General features: G+C 38.8%; 2 protein-coding genes across 3 annotated transcripts; both read left to right on the forward strand.

Annotated features, from left to right (window-relative positions):
• Positions 1 to 910: 910 nt before the first annotated feature.
• On the forward strand, positions 911 to 4,577 carry hsd3b1 (hydroxy-delta-5-steroid dehydrogenase, 3 beta- and steroid delta-isomerase 1). Its single transcript, XM_023402248.2, has 3 exons — positions 911 to 1,338; positions 1,966 to 2,130; positions 3,167 to 4,577. The coding sequence occupies exons 1-3, from the start codon at positions 1,188 to 1,190 to the stop codon at positions 3,973 to 3,975; spliced, it is 1,125 nt and encodes a 374-aa protein (XP_023258016.1). The 5' UTR covers positions 911 to 1,187; the 3' UTR covers positions 3,976 to 4,577.
• Positions 4,578 to 5,907: 1,330 nt separating this feature from the next.
• pla1a (phospholipase A1 member A) lies at positions 5,908 to 19,276 on the forward strand. 2 transcript variants are annotated; one of them, XM_023402250.2, is made up of 11 exons: positions 5,908 to 6,434; positions 7,306 to 7,519; positions 9,185 to 9,362; positions 10,113 to 10,221; positions 11,661 to 11,762; positions 13,713 to 13,805; positions 14,030 to 14,212; positions 15,231 to 15,320; positions 15,637 to 15,742; positions 16,974 to 17,129; positions 18,507 to 19,276. In XM_023402250.2, the coding sequence occupies exons 1-11, from the start codon at positions 6,374 to 6,376 to the stop codon at positions 18,595 to 18,597; spliced, it is 1,383 nt and encodes a 460-aa protein (XP_023258018.1). In that variant the 5' UTR covers positions 5,908 to 6,373; the 3' UTR covers positions 18,598 to 19,276. The 2 variants fall into 2 exon arrangements, with proteins under 2 accessions (XP_023258018.1, XP_023258019.1); XM_023402251.2 differs by having other exon boundaries at positions 5,909 to 6,434; positions 14,048 to 14,212.
• Positions 19,277 to 19,317: the final 41 nt, after the last annotated feature.

The raw sequence follows: 19,317 nt of genomic DNA on the forward strand, positions 1-19,317 counted from the left end.
GCAGAGAAGGAGATTGGTTCATCAGTACTGGTGGAAGAAGTACTCAGATCTTTACTGAAGTTAAACCATTGTGTAACAAAACTGCTAAAAGTTAAAGCATTCAAAATGGAGTTAAGTCAAAGTACAGCAGTAATAAAATAAAAGTTGGCTGACTCATAATGCAGAATAGCTCCTTTTAGAGTGTTAAATTATTACATATTGGATTATTATGTGTATGTTGTAGCTTGTCAAGATGGAGTTAATTTCACTACCCACACTGTTGGGTAGTTTCATCTTTTAAATGTCTTTGAAATATCTTAATTGTTTATTCTTTTTTAACATATGAAATCTTAATTAGCAAAATAACTGCTGTCAGACAACTGTAGTTGCGTAAAAAGTACAGTAGTTACTTGTTACATTTTCAGTCCTACATTTTAAGGTTAAAAATAATCCTCAATTTATAAAATATGTATTGATGTAGATTAAACTACCCAATAGTATATGACATTAAAATTATCGCTACTGGCATTTAAAAAATTACATGTAACAATATAAATATAACACTCTGCACAGAGCCATTTCATTGTAGTACTTCTTTACTTTTACTTAAGTAAGATCTTGAATGCATGACTTTAACTTGTAATGGAGTGCTTCTTTTGCAGTATTCTAACTTTTACTTAAGTAAAAAGTAAGATCTCATTACTTTTTCCAACACTGAGTATCAGTTATTGATTTCAAAAGAAGTCATTGACCTTCCACTGAAGTCTTGTTTTTCTGTGTGTCACATGCCAAGTCTGCCCACCCCATGAAACACAGTGGCATTCCCCCAATTAAACAAAGGGTTATATCTTCCAACCACAACTGTCCTTGGCATATATAAAGTTCCAGCCCCAGTTTTATCTGGCTCACATTCCTTCATGAATGAGCAGAGCTTATCCCAGTTATTCACACTGTCTTGGGGCAAATCATTTTTTCTCGTAACCTCTTTGGGCTTACAAAAAGAGGAAGGACTGAGGCTGGGAGGGCTAAAGGTGCTGTCACTCTCCCACAGACAGAACCTAAAACATTCACAAACACAAACCTTGTATCCTTCTTTTTTTCACTTTGAGCTTTTTCTTATGAGAAGGCTCTTCTAGAGGTCTCTGACAGAGGACCATTGGAAAAGAAAGGAGTTTTTTGTCTTCACATTGAGATAGAATTACCTTGCGATGTCTCTGAGGGGTGATGTATGTGTGGTGACGGGAGCCGGTGGATTCCTGGGAAAGAGACTGGTGAGGCTGCTGCTGGAGGAGGAGAAAGTGGCTGAGATTCGAATGCTGGACAAACATGTGCAGCCACAAATTTTACAGACCCTGGAAGGTAAAACCTGTCTATCCACGCATGACTCTCTTCACAGGCCAGATTCATTTTTTCTGATAACATATAAAACACATTAAAAGTGCAGGAAGAGGTTTTTCTTATATATATTTATTTTCATGAAAACATTGATAGTTGAGTATAAAGCTGAGTATAGGGGTTTTAAATTTTAGCTTTCACACCTGACAGCACGAGGCTGTGATGATAAGTGGCTATTGTCAAATGCCAAAAAGCTACAGTACATGACAACACTTTGTAATATTTTACTAACACTACAACTAAACAGGGATGCCTTAAATCTCTTTTTCAAAATATGTCAAAATATGTAGCAATAACAATTACAGTTACAAACAAATAATGTAAATAAGGATTAATTATTGATTTTCCTATCTTATCCTCAGTTAAAACAATAGTGATGGGCTGAAATAAATTCTGATACCACCAGGTTTATGTTATTATTTAAAAACCCATTAGATAAACTCTTTAACACTTTTATATTGACTACTTTAGGTAGAAACTGTAAATATATTTAAGAATAAAAGACATAAGAAAATGCTATAGGCATTGTTATTACATAAAATAACCAAGCTGTATGTTCTGTTATTTTATCCTTGATTTACTTTGTGTCAGATTGTAGAGGCAACGCGAAGCTGAGTGTTTTCGAGGGAGACATCAGGGACAGTGATTACGTGAAGAAAGCCTGTCGAGGTGCATCAATCGTCTTCCACATCGCCTCCATCATTGATATTATTGAAGCAGTGGAGTACAGTGAGATATATGGGGTCAATGTCAAAGGTAAGGCTGTCACTTTAATCCAGCAAAATCTCTACTTGGCAACTTCACACTTTTGTTTCTCTTACAAAATTAAATATACTAAATTATTTAAAATTCTTTACTTAATTATCAAGATATTATGTACAATATACATATATAGATAAGGTAGATTAAAAGAAAGCAGAACTCTTGATTGCTTGCACTTCAAATAACAATTCAAACTTCACTTCAAGCTGCTTCCACTGCTTACATTTCACCTAACATTTCAATTTAAAACTTCCTTCATGACTTAGTAAGCTCGTTGACACTTCAACAATTTCTTTCAGTGCTTACAAATCAACTGACAATTGTTTTAAATGCACTTCAAATGTCACCTCAAACCGTCTTCATTGCTTACTTCAATTGACACTTCAGCTGCTTTCACTGTTCACATTTCAACTGACACTTCAATTGACATTAACTTCTTTCAGTCTTTGCACTTGAGCTGACACCAACATCTCTGCTTTAACACTTCAACTGACATTTAAAACTTCCTTCATGGCTTAGTATAAGCTCATTGACACTTCGGTTGCTTTCACTGCAACACTTCAGACAATTTTTTATTCCAGTGCTTACACATCAACTGTCACTAATCCTGCTTTAAACTTATTAAAGGTGTTGTTTTTGTTATCCTCTTGACTACAAACAAACAAATTCATTACAATAACCATGGTTTTGAGTTTGCCGAATTATACTGATGAAAGAGAAGACCAGAGGATTGGATTACTTGCATGATGACCAGTCTGCCAATCTGAGTCCAATCTGCCAATAGTGTGACATAAAAAAGTCTTTTAAAAGGGTTGTAGATGTTTCCATAGCTTTTTTTCTGTCAGTCACTAGCCTGAATGATAAAACGGCCCAATGCAAAGAGTTAGTTTGTCTTATATCTAATCTGTTAACTTTCTTGTTGTTGTGTCACCTGAGGAAAAGGTTTGACCTCCTCTGAGACATGAAAAAGACAAAATAGTGGTGAGGATTTTTTTTAGCTTACATGAACTCGAACATCTTTGCTTTGCAGGAACACAGGTGCTTCTTGAAGCATGTATCCAGGAGAACGTGGTGTCCTTCATTTACACCAGCACCATTGAGGTGATGGGACCAAATTCCAAGGGTGAACCCATAATTAACGGCAATGAAGACACAATTTATGACTGCACTCTAAAGTTTTCCTACAGCAAGACCAAAAAGGAGGCTGAGCAGAGAACCCTGCAGGCCCACGGCGAGGTGCTCCAAAACGGAGGCCGACTGGCTACCTGCGCCCTCAGACCTATGTACATCTTTGGGGAGGGCTGCCGCTTCCTGCTGGGCCACATGGGCGATGGGATACGAAACAAAGATGTTCTGTATCGAATGTCTCTTCCGAAGGCCCTTGTGAATCCTGTCTATGTGGGCAACGTGGCTATGGCTCACCTCCAAGCAGCTCGTAGCCTCAAAGATCCACAAAAAAGAAATGCTATTGGAGGAAAGTTTTACTTCATTTCTGACGACACACCACATGTGAGTTACTCAGATTTCAACCATGTTGTTATGTCGCCTCTTGGCTTTGACATTCAAGAGAAACTCATGGTGCCACTAAGTGTCTTCTATGTAGTCTGTTTCATTATGGAGTTCCTGTGCATGATGCTCCGACCTTTCAAACGCATCGTCCCGCCACTGAACCGGCAGCTCCTCACCATGTTGAACACACCGTTCACCTTCTCCTATCAGAGAGCTAAGAGGGACTTGGGATACAGCCCCAGATACAGCTGGGAGGAAGCACGCAAACGCACCATTGAATGGCTCGCCTCAGAGTTGCCAAAAGAGAGGGAACAAATAAGAGCTATATAATCAATGAAAACCTGTTAGCACTATATCAGCCCTGTCTCCTAGCATTTATGTTTATAATTAATTTGCAACAGCAAATATGTTTTGAAGGAAACATTATTGTAATCGGATTGCATTCATGTTGTTAACTTACATATTTGGTAAGTCTCAAATATGTTGTAAAATGTTCACAAACAAAGTATTTGTTTCACGCCAATCGTATTTTTGAGCAAAAATAGCAAAATAAAATAAGTATTTTGCTATTATGGTTTATGTCTGTTTGGATAACACCATTTTCCCGCAGTGACAGAAAGCAGTAAAAACATGTTTAGTGAAGTTATATGTGAAGCAAGAAACCATCAAAAACATGGAGCTCATCGCCATTAAAAGTTTCTTAAAGGCAATATGTGTGAAACTTTTATTTTTTATAGCATGTCTCAGATTATTCTAATGAGTTTAGCATACTGTAGGTTTTTGTTTGTTAATACTCCGACAAGGAGTCACCAAAGAGCATAAAAAAAAAAAAATGATGAAAGTTGAGTATCATCTGTTGTACCTGTGCTGTAACGCTTTGCATGTATATGATATGTATGTAAAGCTATTAAAGTTTATGGGGAAAAATAAAATTATTTCTCGTACGTTTTTCATCTATATTTTGCTTGGTAAAACTTTATAATAATGGTAGCCTAATATAATTAATGCATGGCTTGTGATGATTTTATGCATAAATAATGCAGGATGTATCCTGAATTTCTGCTGCTCAGGATTAAGAGATTAACAAATCACTATGAGTTGATTAGTTAAAGGATAACTCAGAGATTTTTTTAACCTCAGTCTTATTATTTGTTTTTGGGTGTAAATGATTGATATGGACAAAAATCTGTGCAATCAGTCCACAACTGAGAAAGAACGGTAAACAACAGGAATGTGAAGATGTTTTTATCAGACTAGTAAGGGGAGATGCAAACATGCTGCAGTTTTCTTTCTCAATTCAGTGTACTGTAAACTGTTGACAGGCATACTTAGAAATGTCTGTCTCCTGATTTGTCAACTGGCAACTGTATCATTCTCTTCTTAGCTCCATCTCTTTCAGCAACAACAAAAGATATTATATTGAGGGTGCTTCAGTGGCTCACCTGGTAGAGTGCGTACCACACAGGCTTAGTCCTAAGTGCAGCAGCCATGGGTTCAAGTCTGACCCACGGCCCTTTGCTGCATGTCATCTTTCCTGTCTATCTCTCACTTTACTGTCAGAACAGCCAAATATGCCCAAAAATATAGTTTAAAATAACAACATATATCATAATAAAATAGAATTAACCTTATTGCCCCCAAAGAAAAAAATTGCTTCCCTACTTCTTCTTTGCGGGTTTGAAGCAAACAAACCTTTGGAATGATAAACTTCCAGTAACTGGCAGTGAGTCCGAATCGGTTTTCCTTTTACTGAGGTTTAAAATATAATTCAGCTCTAAATCTTCATGTAATTAACACTGAGATGAACAAATCACTGCCAATTGTAGAACATATTCATGACTCATTTCCCTTGGGAAGTATTACATTTTTGTGTAATTGCTACCTCACAATGCCTCAACTAGAGACAAGATGTACTCATAACCGTAGCTAACTACATGACTATTTGAAGACCCATACTTATAATTAAGTAAGAGAACAGCAGACAATGATTTAACTACTTAAAGCAATGAAACAAATCAAAAGCTGCACAGACTAATTTCAGCATGTTTACAAAGAGCACTGGTTACGCAAGAGAGCATTGATAGTGGAACAATCAATCAGCTGATTATTGATTTCCATCAGATACAACAGTGTGACCTCTCCTCATTTTCTCTGACTCTGAAACACATACCCACAACAAAACACACACACATACACACACACACATTCAATCTTACCCACACACAAATCAGTGGGCTGCCAGGCCAGAGTCCAGCCTTTCAAACAAACAGCCATTGAACACCAATGAGGTCATGGATTCATCGCCAGGCAAAGAGCTTGAACCACTTGTCGGCCCAGTACAAACCCAGTCTGGGAAAGAAAAAAAAACACCCACTGACAACTGTGATGACTGAGTGAGGACAGGGGAAGGTTTGTTGAGGCTCAAAGTGGAGCTTTACAGGAAAAGACACACAGCAAGTTCTGCCAGGATCACTAGAAACATTTTCTTTTGGACTCCTTTGGACTGTTTTATATGGATTCCTGCTTCGCTTCATGCCTGCTGTTTGCCAGTTAAACACTGAGTGGTCGTTCCAGTGCCACAGCACTGCACAGAGCTGGGATTTTCTCAAGCCAAAGGCTGATCTGCAACCACAAATCTGAAGCTAAGGAGAACAGCTGAGCACCGTTAAGCCCTAACTAAAACTCCCAGGCAGCTCCTCTCCCAATTCACCTCTCTGTTACTACAGAAATGCCTTGGGAACACAAAACGATCCTCCTTTTGATGGTCTGCATCACATCCCTGGTGGTGGGTAAGTGGCCTGCTCATGAAGATGGTATTTTCTACTGCATGTACTTGTCATCTAGACTAACCAGAATACTGCTGCCAGGGTTTTAAGAGAGGACATGTTACTCCCATACTGACTCCCTGTATCTTAAATGCTTTGCCCCTCTTATATTACATATTTCCTATCTTTCTAAGATCCTCCACGAACCCTAAGATCCTCCACAGCTGCATTTTTCTATTCCCAGGGTCGCTACAAAAACCTTGGGGGATGCTACTTTTAACCAGTATGCCCTCAAAATTTAACTATGCCATTAAATATCAGCGTTGCTGACTTGGTAAACAGTTTCAAATGACAATTAAAAACATATCTTTTTTAACAGAGCTTATAACAGCTGCCTGTCTTAATTTATCTAAACATTATAATATAAGCTGTGTTAATGCTATTTTATATATTCTCTTTTTAAACCTTTGTTTTTATTACAACTTGAGTATAGTACAGAAGTGTTATCAGCTAAATGTACTTGAAGTATCAGCAGTATGGATGATTCAGTTGAGAACTTTCCCCTGTGACTAATACATTTTGTACTGTGCTGGTTGGGATAAATATTAGTCTTTAAGTCATCATTTTTAAAGTAACCAGTAACTCCAGCTGTCAGATAAATGTGGTGGAGTAAAGTGTACAATATTAAATACAGAACTTCATTGCGTTAGTGTAAGTACATTAACTGTTGGAGTGTGTAAATCTGACGCAGAGGTTGTTGCAGATTTTTCTTTTTACATAACATTTTGCAATCATCATCATGGTGTCAAATACGCAACACATGAGCTTTTATTTTATGTTTTAACCAAAACAATCAGACCCGGTCGTGGTTATATCTGTCCTTCTAATCAACCAGGTGTAGAGGAAAGGCAGAGAGATGAGTGTGCTGACCTCAACAACACCACATTGATGGAGTACCGGCACCACAGGGTCAAACTGCAGGTGCAGTACCTGCTGCTGACCAGGAGAAACACAGACTGCGCACAAATGTTCAACCAGGAGTCTCTCACCGAGCAGCCCTCCTACTTCAACACCTCCCGTCCGACCAAAGTCATCATCCACGGTTACAGGTGAGTCTTAATATCACCACATCAAACCAGGTCTAAAAATCCACCTACTATTTGTCAAATCCAGTTTCAGATTTGTGAAAACACAAACCAGACCACATTGGACCAGACCTAAAATGATCAAATCCAGACTAGATTAATAGGGAGAGAGTAAAGACTGTGCAGTTTCATGTCTATTCTATTAGAGAAAACACACAATTTCATTGCACAAACAAGCAACTGAAGTGAAATCGCCATTGCACCGCCTTTTCACAACAGAATAAAAGTTTCACAGAAATGAAACTGTGTTTAAAAAAAAGTTGATGGACTCTGCTTGTTAATCAAATCGAGTTTGACAAGTATAAATATAGGCGTTTCTGATTTAAAATTGGTCTATTGTGCTCTGGTTGGAGAAAATAGCAGTGAAATCGATCTTGATGGTATTGATTGTATTTTCACATGTAGAATAAGGTCTAGCGATTTTTGATCCAGACCTGGTCTGATGTGGACTAAAATGCAGGAAAAGGAAGTGGAATTGAGTTTCATTAATCAAATTGAGGTTCAAACTATATTGATGCTTTAGATAGGACCTCTACAATTTATGGATAAGTGGTGAAAAAATGGAGTATTGTTCTGTAGGCGATCGTCACTACCACTAGATGTCGAACTAAACCGCCAGCATCTCGGACCAAAACAAACGCTTTCTCGCCCCGCCCACACACAACAAGAGGCACAACTGAGTGACGTTCCTGTGAGCACGAGAGCCAACGAAAAACAACCGTTAGAAAAAGGGAGGAAAAAAAAAACAACCGTTAGCCCGTGCTAGCATAGCCGCGATATGCTCCACAGCAACGCTAGCAATAGCAACATTTGACGAGCTAATTCATAATATCCTTAACAAGTATCAAGTTAGCCGACGTTATCATGCCTACTGTAGCCAGTTACTAATGAAAACGGACATTTAACTTTACACATCAAGTAACTTACGTATGGAGAAGAAAGAAAAGCCGGTTCCGAGTAAAGCTGGAGCCCTTCAATAGCTCGTAGAGTTCTCGATCTTGGTAAAGCCCGACCAGTATTGGCTCCACGGTCGGACTGGGAAAGATTTATCCTTTGGACCGGGTCGCACATATGGTACTGACGGAGCCAGTAGAGACATTGACCGAGCAGGTAAAAACTCAAAAAGAAATTTGGATTATTAAATGGTCCACCTGCTGATTAGGATTTGAGCCGGTACTCCCCATGGCTAGTCCCCTTGAAAAGCCTGTACTGTGCCGTCTCACCTGTGGGTGGTCCCTGTGCGTGTATAAATGTGGGGAGTCCCAACGGTTTAATAGTAGGGACTCACATGCACCAACGTGTCAGTGTACACGCACTAACATGCACGCGCAGTCGTCCCAGATACCAATTACACCAACATCCACCAATCAGAATCCCAATCTGGTCGTTTTTGTTTACTGTATTTGTTGGTTGGTTTTGTTTTTATTGTAGTTTTTCTTTGAGTTACAGTTTATACAGGTAAACAGAAAATGACAGTAGACATGAGTAGAGGAACTCCACAGTCTGAAAAGTGTGAAAGACAAATTAACAGCCAACAAATTCTAACCCTCATTCCTCCCTCTGCTGCCCTTCCTACATCCTACTCTCTCCACTGAACCCACCATCCATGACCCCGACCCACCCACTCAGAGCTCTGGGCAGTAAGCCGTCCTGGGTGAAGGAGCTGGCCCGGGCCCTGCTCAGGGCGCAGGATGTGAACGTGCTGGTGGTGGACTGGGTCTACGGTGCATCCTTCGCTTACAACCTGGTGGTGGAGAATTACAAGGAGGTGGCTGTGCAAATCTCTGTCCTCATCAACCAGCTGCAGGTGAGAGGAAGGCTAGAGAGGGGTTTTAAGAGACTTTGTATTTGCTTTTTCAAATTACTGGAGGATGAAGAGAAATTTAGCAAACAACCTAATTAGGTCAAATTGTCTGGAATATTTTCAGGGTAGATTAGAAACTGATTAATGCTATTTTAATGGATTCTTGTTTCACAGCGACTGTGAATATTTGCAAGCTAGAATTGCAAGCTACTACAGCTACTTCATGCCAAAGTGGGCAATGACTGCAAGGCCCAAGTCAATTTTGTGTCACTTGGTTTGAGATCATTTGATTTATTGCAATTTTTGTGTAAAAAATCTAGTTTGTAAACATCTAAGCTGCGTTTAAAAAGATATATATTCCAAAATAAATGTGTGTGTTTTTTTTTGTTTTTTTTAATTAAAACAAAATAGTTGGGTCCAGAAGGCATTCCAGGGTAGGAGGTACTGGTGAATCTCTACCCTATCAACAAAGTATAGTTTTAGATATAATGTATATTTTACTGTTTGACAGATGCATCATTAAAGGCACATTCATACAGTACAGCTCATTTATTCTTTGCAGGTTAAACAGCCATGCTTTTACTGGTACTGCTGACAGAAATTCTACAGCTACTGCAAACTGTAGAGTCTTAACTTCAATAAAACAAAAGACAAACAAACACAAACCCACATACACAGTAAACTCATAGTTCCACAGAAACAGTTTGAAGTGACTATAAACCTGCCTAACATTGTGACTGTCTTGTCCAACAGGAGCATGGATGTAAACTGGAGTCCTTCCACTTCATCGGGGTCAGTCTCGGGGCGCACGTTGCTGGATTTGTGGGGACTCTGTTTGAGGGGAAGATAGGAAGAATCACAGGTGAGTCTGGACCACGTCCATGTGAGTGCAGTCTTCTCTGAGGACTGATCATTCCTTGCAATGTAAAGTTGAATTGAAAGTACTGTTCTTGGAGATCTCAGTCCTGGTTCACTCGTGCTCCATTACAATTTGAAGAATCGCCTGACTTTAGTAGATAAATAATAAAACCACGAGGGAGAAGCTCTAAATTATTGTTGGTGAATCGTACCAGCTGTTGTTATTCTGCTGCTACGTCTAGAGAAAAAAGTGACAACAACATCAGGTCACACCACAAAGGTCTCCACACATCAGAAGTCTCTCTCAGAGCCTGTGAGTGTCTGTCAGTGTGACCTTGGAAGATTAGCGTGGCTCTTCAAAAGACAACAGCACTTTGATAAGAGCCCTGCTGAAGCTGTGTGGAGAAGCTCCCTCTCCGCATCCCCAGAACAGCCAGCACAATACACCACTGTTCACTTGTTTATATTGGGTCTTTTTGTCTGAGTGGGGATACTTGTGCAAGTTTAAATGTGCAATTCAGATGAACCACAGATGCTGACTGGGAACAGGAACATATGGGTCATCACGGGAACAAATTTTATGAAAACTTTTACAAATAAAATATTTGGCAATAAGGAATATATACTGGTGCCCAAATATATTTTTTTTGCACATCATCTTTGCATATTCTCACGCCAATGTCACGAAGATTAGGCAAATCAAGAGGAAATAGCATAAAAAGTGGAACAATGTGAGTTTTGTCATCAGTTCCTCACACAGCAAAACTTCTCTATGGGGAAAAAACCCACAAAAACATTTACTGTATAGCTACGATGAGAACCATGAAGCCATTGTTTTGTTGGGTCGGGTGGATTTTTGCACTTTGGATCTTCTGACTGAATCTGAAAAAGAAAAAACAAAACTTATTTACTGTGTCTCCATTGCCCTTGTTTTTTATTATTTCTCTTGCAGCTGCCAGGCATCTCAACCGTTGCTGATTTCTAAAAACAGCAGCTTTTATCCTCACAAAGTGCTGTTCAGCGCTGCAAACTTCACCCCAGTGGTTGTGGTCCATCAGCAAATACTGCCTTAGCTACACAGGCTTTATTTAGGGTCCAACCTGTAACCATGAAACCAAAACCGAAAACGAGGATCCTGAAATAAAAATGCTGCTGAAGTTCCCACGTTATGGGAAAACGTGGAAACTTCAGCACCACGTGTGGGACTTTGTATGGAAACATAAAAGAACCGACCTGTGTGACACCACTGTCTACTTTAAGGCCACAATTTAAGTTTTTCAAAAGGGAAATAAAAAATAAGCTTCACAAAAGATTCTCAACTGCCAGCAGCACTGAAGGAAAATTATCCTTTCCCATGCATGTGGTGAATTCCATACAATCCTTGTATTCCCAAACATCTGTGTCACCTTTCAAACTGAGTTTCTCTTGTTCTTTGTCGTCCAGGACTCGACCCTGCTGGACCCATGTTCAAAGGAGCTGACACCTTTGACCGCCTGGACCCATCTGATGCTCAGTTTGTCGATGCCATCCACACAGACTCTGACTGTGAGACAGCTTTGACTTCCCATAAAGCCTTAATATGCTCATTTCTTTCCATTACCACGATGCTGCTTGAGGCTGAGGTTGCACAATGTGTACTGTTGTTGTCTACAATGTGTACTGTTGTCTACAACAGAGGCATTGGGAAGCATATTTTTAGCTCCATGTGAGGAAGCTCAACAGTTCAGCTGGGCCACAGTACAAAGTTCTATTAAATTAATTATGTTATTTTTTTACTGGACGTTGTACTGGAAGTTGAAGTAAAAGAGTAATACTCCAGCAGTGGAGTGTAACTACATTTACTCAAGTACTGTACTAAAGTGTACTTTAAATTTTACTTTAAGTGCACTACTAATTTGAGGTACCTGTGCTTTACTTGAGTCTTTCTTTCTACTTCACTACAGTTGTTTACCAGCTTTAGTTACAAACTCAGCTTTTTGCATACAAAACATCTGGAAAACAACACAACAGTAAATACAAGTACAGCTGAAATTGGCAAATATATTAATCTTATCTTAAACATTTCATGGTTCCATGTTTTGTTTTTTTTTACTTTTAATCATATTAACTATTTTAATTCATATTCATTTTTAATAACTTTGAGGTTTGGACGGTTGATCTGGTTAAACAAAGCATTTCAAAGTGTCGCTTTTGCTTCTGGGTAATTGTGACGGCATTTCTTACTATTTTCAGAATTCTTACAAACCAAACAACCAAGCAATTAATTGAGAAAATAGTCAATGGATTAATCTATAATGAAGACATCACGATGAATGCAACAGTTAAACAGTTAAAAATGAGTTCCTTCTCAACCAGCTACATCAGTTAAATCCTCCTTTCACATTAACGCATGAGTAATAATGATAATGTATAGCATGTAAAAGTATAACACTCAGACCATTGACAGTGTGGTGTTTGTACTTTTTTTTTTTTTAAGTATATTTTTTTGGGCTTTCTATGCCTTCACTGGATAGCACAGCAGAGAGAGATAGGAAACGGGGAGGCAGAGAGAGGGGGAACGATGCAGGCGAGGACTGCAGCCCCCACACATGGGAAGCCTGCTTAGACCACTACGCCACACGACGCCCCCGGTGTTTGTACTTTTTACTGAAGTAAAGTGAGCAGGTTCACCAATCCTTACAGGAGATCATGATTTAGGAGAGATAAAACCACACTTGTTGCACAATTGAAACGGTTTGTCCAAAGTCTACAAAAACATGGTAAAGAAAGAAAAACACAAACTTCCTCTTTACGATGAAAAGTTGAATTCATGAGTAATAAAACACACCCTTGCTGTGGTTTTGCTGTTACAGGCGGCCTTTCTTGGTCTGGTATGACTGTTATCTTATGGAGGCTAATGCTGCCAAACTTGAGAGAGTAACTGCTGTGTAAAAGACAGTTTGCTGACTCTATAACACCATTGTTCACAGATAACTGCATTGGATTTTATCACAAAAGTAAAACAAGCAAACATAGCGCGCCGCAATAACAGATAAGTTTGTTATTTCCTGCATGTGGTCGTGTGTGTGATCCGCTCACTCAGTAAGGTCTCCGCCACAGATGATTTAAAGCAACTGACTTGTGAGAATCTGAAGAAATTAAGCAAAAACTCCCTGTGCTTTGAATGCAGCAAAAGTATATTCTCCCTTGAAGCAGCCCATCCAACTAATGTCACATAAATATTCTGGAGAGCTGGTTAAATGTCTTTTGTGTGTGTAGAACATGAGTATTGTAGTTGGGGAGGAGGCATGTAATGGTGGGTGAACACACAGCACTAAAAAATAAACTATCTTAGTTTGAAGACGTCGGTTTTCACGTCTAAATTATTGTGATTTGTTTGTCTAAGGGTGGGTTTTTCCTTTTTAAACCTCGTGTTTTGTGTTTACAGTTTAGAACAATAAGAAGTAAGCAACAGAACTGCAGAAACTAAATGTTAATAGTTTTCTTCTGCATCAGATTTTGGCATCTCCATCCCTGTCGGTCATGTGGACTTCTTTCTGAACGGAGGGAAGGACCAGACTGGATGTGCCCGCTCCAGGTTTGCCTCAAGTAAGTTCAGAGCAGCTGTGTTTGTTGTTTTTAAACTTGGCTGTTCTTTCCTCTAAAGTGTTTCCCAGGCTACTTTCTTTTTCATCTAGAAGTTGTGAATAAAATGCAAGTTCTACATGAATAGATTTAACCCAGTTTTACTGATTTCTTTTTTTAATAACTGTAATTTTGAGAATGATAGTCTCCAGACATCGGGCTCCCTTAGTGTGTCTTTGTGTTGTCAGTTCTCGTCTACTTTCCAGTGTATGGTTATGTGATATGTGACCACATGAGGGCGCTGCACGTCTACATGAGCGCACTGAACGGCTCCTGCCCCTTGAGGGGGATCCCATGCTTCAGCTATGAGGACTTCCTGAAGGGACGCTGTGTGGACTGTGATGTCTTCAAGGGGACCTGTCCAACTATAGGTGATAATACATCAATACTACTTTAATTATTATAACAACTTATTTTATGCATTGTTATTGATATTTATCATTATCTGGCCTTCTGAAGTGCACTTAGTCAGTCTACACACGTTGTTTGTGTTATCAACATTTGTCATTATGTTTTTATGTGACCTCTTGTCAAACTGGTGTTATTATATTATCCCTTAGCCAGTGGCTAAAACGACCTTCAGGCTTACTCTCTCTAAAAAAGAATAACATTAGCATTAAAGGGAAATAAAGATGTGTGGACCATTTATTTTCTGAAAGAGAAAGTTTGATTGGATTATGTTTTGGAAACAACAATTTGATTCGGTAAGGATACAATACATTATGATACATTTTTGTGACAGTGATCTCAAGTCAATGTCCACTTTACTCACTAGCTTTTACAGAACTTAAAGTCTGTATCAAATTTTATATAATGTATATTCATATGAAATAAAAAGGTCAAATAATAATGATCTGAAACTAGACCAGAAGTTGGAAAATAGACAGTATAAGTATGTTTGTCACATTATTCTAAAATGAAGTCAGAGCGATTGGTTTCAGTTATTTGATGGATTCAATTAGCAATATCTATAACTGATGCTTCCTTCACGGTCACAGATGAAAGACACAGAAACTGGACAAGTACAGTGGCAGTAATAGAGGTTTCCTCCAGGGTACAGAGGGATGACGAACATCCACCCACATAAAAGAATAAGAAAATAAACTGAGCAGCCTGTTTCATTCTCTGTTAAGTCTCAGTATCACCAGTAGATACGGCGTCAGGCTGCACTCACACAGCAGCTCTGGTCTCGTCACACAGCAGCTTCTGGCAGCTTCTTATCATCGTGACCCCTGATACACCAACACACACTGATACAGTGACACAGTTCATGTACATGGAGCTCTTTTTGATTTGTGACGTACATATAGGAGGCCGACAGTACGACTCTCACTCACTCTGTGTGTGTGTGTGTGTGTGTGTGTGTGTGTGTGTGTGTGTGTTTTTCAGGTTTATCAGAAAACAGCGGGATAGCCATGTCTCCAATTCCAGAGGAGCAGAAGCTGTTCCTTCTCACGACTTCTTCGCCACCTTTTTGCAGTGAGTGTGTGTGTGTGTGTGTGTGTGTGTGTGTGTGTGTGTGTGTGTGTGTGTGTGACAGAAAGAGAGAAACAGTTTTATAGTCTCTCTGAATGGAATTGACAAGACTTGACTGTCTTCGTCACGAGAGGCAAACTTATTAATGGAATCAGACTGTGATCATTTTAGTTTGAAAACAGCTAATTACTTTAATGTTTTTATCATCTTGTCCTACTTTCTTGCCAGAAATCAAAATATACTTTATACATACCGTCTGCTGTAAGTCAGATGGTGTTCGAATCCATGTTTCCCTCTGTGTTGTTGTTCCTCTGCTCAGCTCATCACATCCTGCTGGAGCTTGACGTTTCTCCCCTGGATAAAAGCGCGGAGGTGGAAGTGACGCTCAGGACTGACAAAGCGGGAACAGTGCAGAGGATCAGACTGTAGGTCCCACATCTCTAACACCACGTTTCATCTCATTTTTACTTTTTTAGGAAGGTCACTACAGCCCAGGATAACAATTAGGCCCTGATTGATTTGACAGGTTTTGATGAGGTTTATCCAAACCTGTGAGATTACACATTATCAAAGCATCTATCAGTCCATCGACAAACTCAGAAAATATTTTAAAAAATCAATTTGAAGTTATTTTTCAAACAAAAATGTCAAACACTCATTGTCTTGTTTTGAACTGTTGATCAAACAAAACAAAAACACAATTTGAGACATTTGTTTTTCATTTTCTGACATTAAGATTAAGATTAGTGAATCGATATGGAAAATAATCGTTAGTTTCACAGCCGTAGAAAATGTATCCTCTGGCACAAAATGTCTGCATACAGTGCATTTACATGCAGTTTACAAAGAGAGAGGACGACTTGAGTTCCTGTTTCCAGAATTTTAAATAAACACAACAAGGATGAAGGATGAGAAGGAAAAAAAACACAAGATGATCAAGGGTGTTATTGCCGAAACTGTCTACGATGTTCCTTTGTTTAGAGATACTGAAAGATTGAACTTAAGATGGTGACTTCATGTTGACGTCATGGAAATCAACGTGTAAAATTGCTTAGAGAACAAAGGTCCAATTAAGGTTTTATTTAATGCACATTATCTTCATTTAAACTTATTACAAATACAGCAAAATGTAAACTCTGAGCAAAGTTCAGCATGGTAGGACTCTTACAGACCAGACTCCCTTTGTTCAGCTCTTGTTGACAGACTCTAATACAACAGCTTCATCCAAGAGCTGGTACTGTAAACCTTTTTTTTTTTTTTTCCCAGAAAAGATGAGGGGGCAGTTTCTATTTATGGGAGGAGAGGAACTGTATGTTCCACTGTAAAGACCCAGCCAGGTGCAAGAGTGTGGATGCTTACATTCTTGTAATATTAGGTTTAAAAAATAGGGCAAACATCGTGGAGAGATATAAGACACAAAAAAAAATAAGGCAACGAGAACTGTATTTATGATCCAGCTTGTTGATTCAAAGCGAGTGAGGGTAAAACGGCAGGAGATGTAGCAGTCAGTCTGTTCTAGTTATATTTATTCTAAGTAATAAACACAGAAGGCAATAACTGTCCACCATGATGAATGCTGGTTGTGTGTATTTGTCTGGTCTTGTTTGGTTATGAAATTACTTACATGACACGCTGTTTGTAATGTGTGTGTTTCAGTCAGACGTCTACGACGGTGTACAGGACGGTGCTGGCTCATCCCGTCGCTCTGTGCGAGATCGACTCCATCAAGCTGAAGAACACCGGCACTCGGTTCTACAGACAGTCAGACATCCACTTCAAGTCCATCTGTGTGTCTGAGTTCCCCTCTCTCCGGTACGGACAGGACTGTGTGGACACAACACACACACATTGTACTGTACAAGCTTCCACACCTCCTCCTGCTAGAGTTCATCCCTCTGTTTTTCAAATCATTAGCAGATGTGGGAATCCAAACAGCTTCCAGGCCTGTTTCTGTTTAGCCGCCACATAAGCAGATGATATATACAAACAGTGGAGCAAAAACAGGTTCTGGTTTGGGTTCTTGTCTGCAGTGTGGACATTTAGTTCCACAGTAAAAATAGCAATATCTAAGTGCTGCCTCACCGTAAACCAATGTTTTTAGAATCAAACACTTATCATCTGTAGGGCTGAAAGATGGCACTCAAACGTTTTTTACACCACTTATGATTGGATTTCACCAATAACAAAGTTTTACAATTCAATTCAAAGTAAAAAACACAGCTTCTGTCTGTCGTTAGTGCAGTTAGCTATTAATGTTAAATGGTCTTGAATGGCAAAATGAAGCTAGCGTAGTTGCCTCTGTAATAAACAGCTAACCGTGCTAGCAGCAGAAAGAAGCTAAATTGCAGATATATTGATAAAGTGTATGTGTCTGCCAATCAGTAACTAGAAAAGTGCTGAAATGACAGAGATATTGTGCTGCATGTTTGAGGTAATTTAGGGGTTGACATTACATAAGTTGATCACCCAGAGAGCTGACAGGTTTATCTTTCAATTGTAACACGTGTCACTCAGAGCACGACTTTGTCACAATTCTTCCAAACTTCCAAACGATCCTTATAAAAATGTTTGTTTATGTTAGAAAATAAATATTTGCCAGAAATATCAGAATCTGTTTCAAATATCCAGTTGGGCTCGAGAAGGAAGGCCGCACAATGCAGTTCTGTCAGTTCAGTTCAGGTCCTGAAAATGACATTTATACATTATTAAATCATCTGTAATATCTATAATCTTCGGCTGGATTATGTTCAGAGGTCACTGTGATCTTTTTCTGTATTAAACCAGACCAAGATCTTAACCTAACCTTAACCAAGTGCTGTGAGAGTCGAAACATGACCATAAAAAAGTTTGACAAACACATTAATTAAAACATTTAATAGAAAACATAATCCAGCCAACATTACGTTTCAAGACGTATTTGCTGTTGCGCGTTAGTTGTATATAAATGTAATTCCTCAGAGGTTTATTATATGGTGTAAATATCATCAAATGTCAATATTGTATAAAATATTTTGCACAATCTTCGTTTTACAGTCAGTTTTCAGAATCATCTACTGAGATGTCAGATGATTACTGTGGATAACATGCCCACAACATCACTGCAATTGTTAAATCCAATATTTATTACTTTTTAAAATGTTAAATAGATAAATTACAGTAACAGTAAGCGTGTTTGTGTTTGTGTTTCAGGCGGGAGGAGCCGCTGTGTGTGAACAACATCAGTGTCAGACGAGGAACTCCGTGGTCTCACGACTTTGTGCAGGTGTGTGGCATCTTCTGAAGGAAAAAAGATCTGCTCAAAAAGACTGGAAAAAAAAAACCCCGTCCAGAACATCTACACTGAAGTCCCCCGAGGACACAAACATGAAACCAGTTTCACATTTTCAACACCTTTTTTTTTTATTTCTAATTATAAAACAATGATCAGAGAGTTAAATCTCAGTGGATGGAGCCAAAGAACCACCTTTTATTCTGGATTCACTTCACTACTAACTGTCTGAACGCAGTCTAATCCTACTGTTGTTTTGTTAATCTGGCTAATTTGGTTAATTATTTACGTTATTATTATTGTTTTTTGTTAATTATGTTTGCCTCTTAGCTTCTCCCTCTATCTGAAAAGTGTTTTTTTTTTTCCTGTTATCTGGTTTTGCAACTGGAGTCTAACTTATGAACTCTGCACCATGAGACCAGACTCTGTCGTATATTTAGGGAATTTAGCAATAAACAGAGAAATAACCGGTGACTCTGTTTTGGTGTTCCCTGTCGATATTTGGACGTTTAATCATTTCTCTACGACAAAATATATCATAGTATGATATAATGTAATCAAAGATGTGGGTGGGTGATTTCCTCAGTTGCTACTTTTACACAAATCTATTTTAAAAAATCCTTGATGATGATGTGCAGTCGATGTGTGTGTTAGCCACAGTAATAAAGGCTCATTAACTGTTTTACCTTGACCTTTTGGGGTATAACAAAATGATTTTGAGTCTAATCAGGA

The sequence above is a fragment of the Seriola lalandi genome, unplaced genomic scaffold, assembly GCF_002814215.2.
Source record: "Seriola lalandi dorsalis isolate HSWRI2012SDOR001 ecotype SW California unplaced genomic scaffold, Sedor1 jcf7180002053912, whole genome shotgun sequence".
Lineage (NCBI taxonomy): Eukaryota > Metazoa > Chordata > Actinopteri > Carangiformes > Carangidae > Seriola > Seriola lalandi.

Excerpts from the sequence above, each read along its gene's own strand:
- hsd3b1 (XM_023402248.2), top strand. The coding sequence starts at position 1,188 with ATGTCTCTGAGGGGTGATGTATGTGTGGTGACGGGAGCCGGTGGATTC. Across the intron at positions 1,339-1,965 it reads AATTTTACAGACCCTGGAAG|ATTGTAGAGGCAACGCGAAG; the intron begins GTAAAACCTGTC and ends ACTTTGTGTCAG. Across the intron at positions 2,131-3,166 it reads ATATGGGGTCAATGTCAAAG|GAACACAGGTGCTTCTTGAA; the intron begins GTAAGGCTGTCA and ends TTTGCTTTGCAG.
- pla1a (XM_023402250.2), top strand. The coding sequence starts at position 6,374 with ATGCCTTGGGAACACAAAACGATCCTCCTTTTGATGGTCTGCATCACA. Across the intron at positions 10,222-11,660 it reads GAAGATAGGAAGAATCACAG|GACTCGACCCTGCTGGACCC; the intron begins GTGAGTCTGGAC and ends TTTGTCGTCCAG. Across the intron at positions 17,130-18,506 it reads TCTGAGTTCCCCTCTCTCCG|GCGGGAGGAGCCGCTGTGTG; the intron begins GTACGGACAGGA and ends TTTGTGTTTCAG.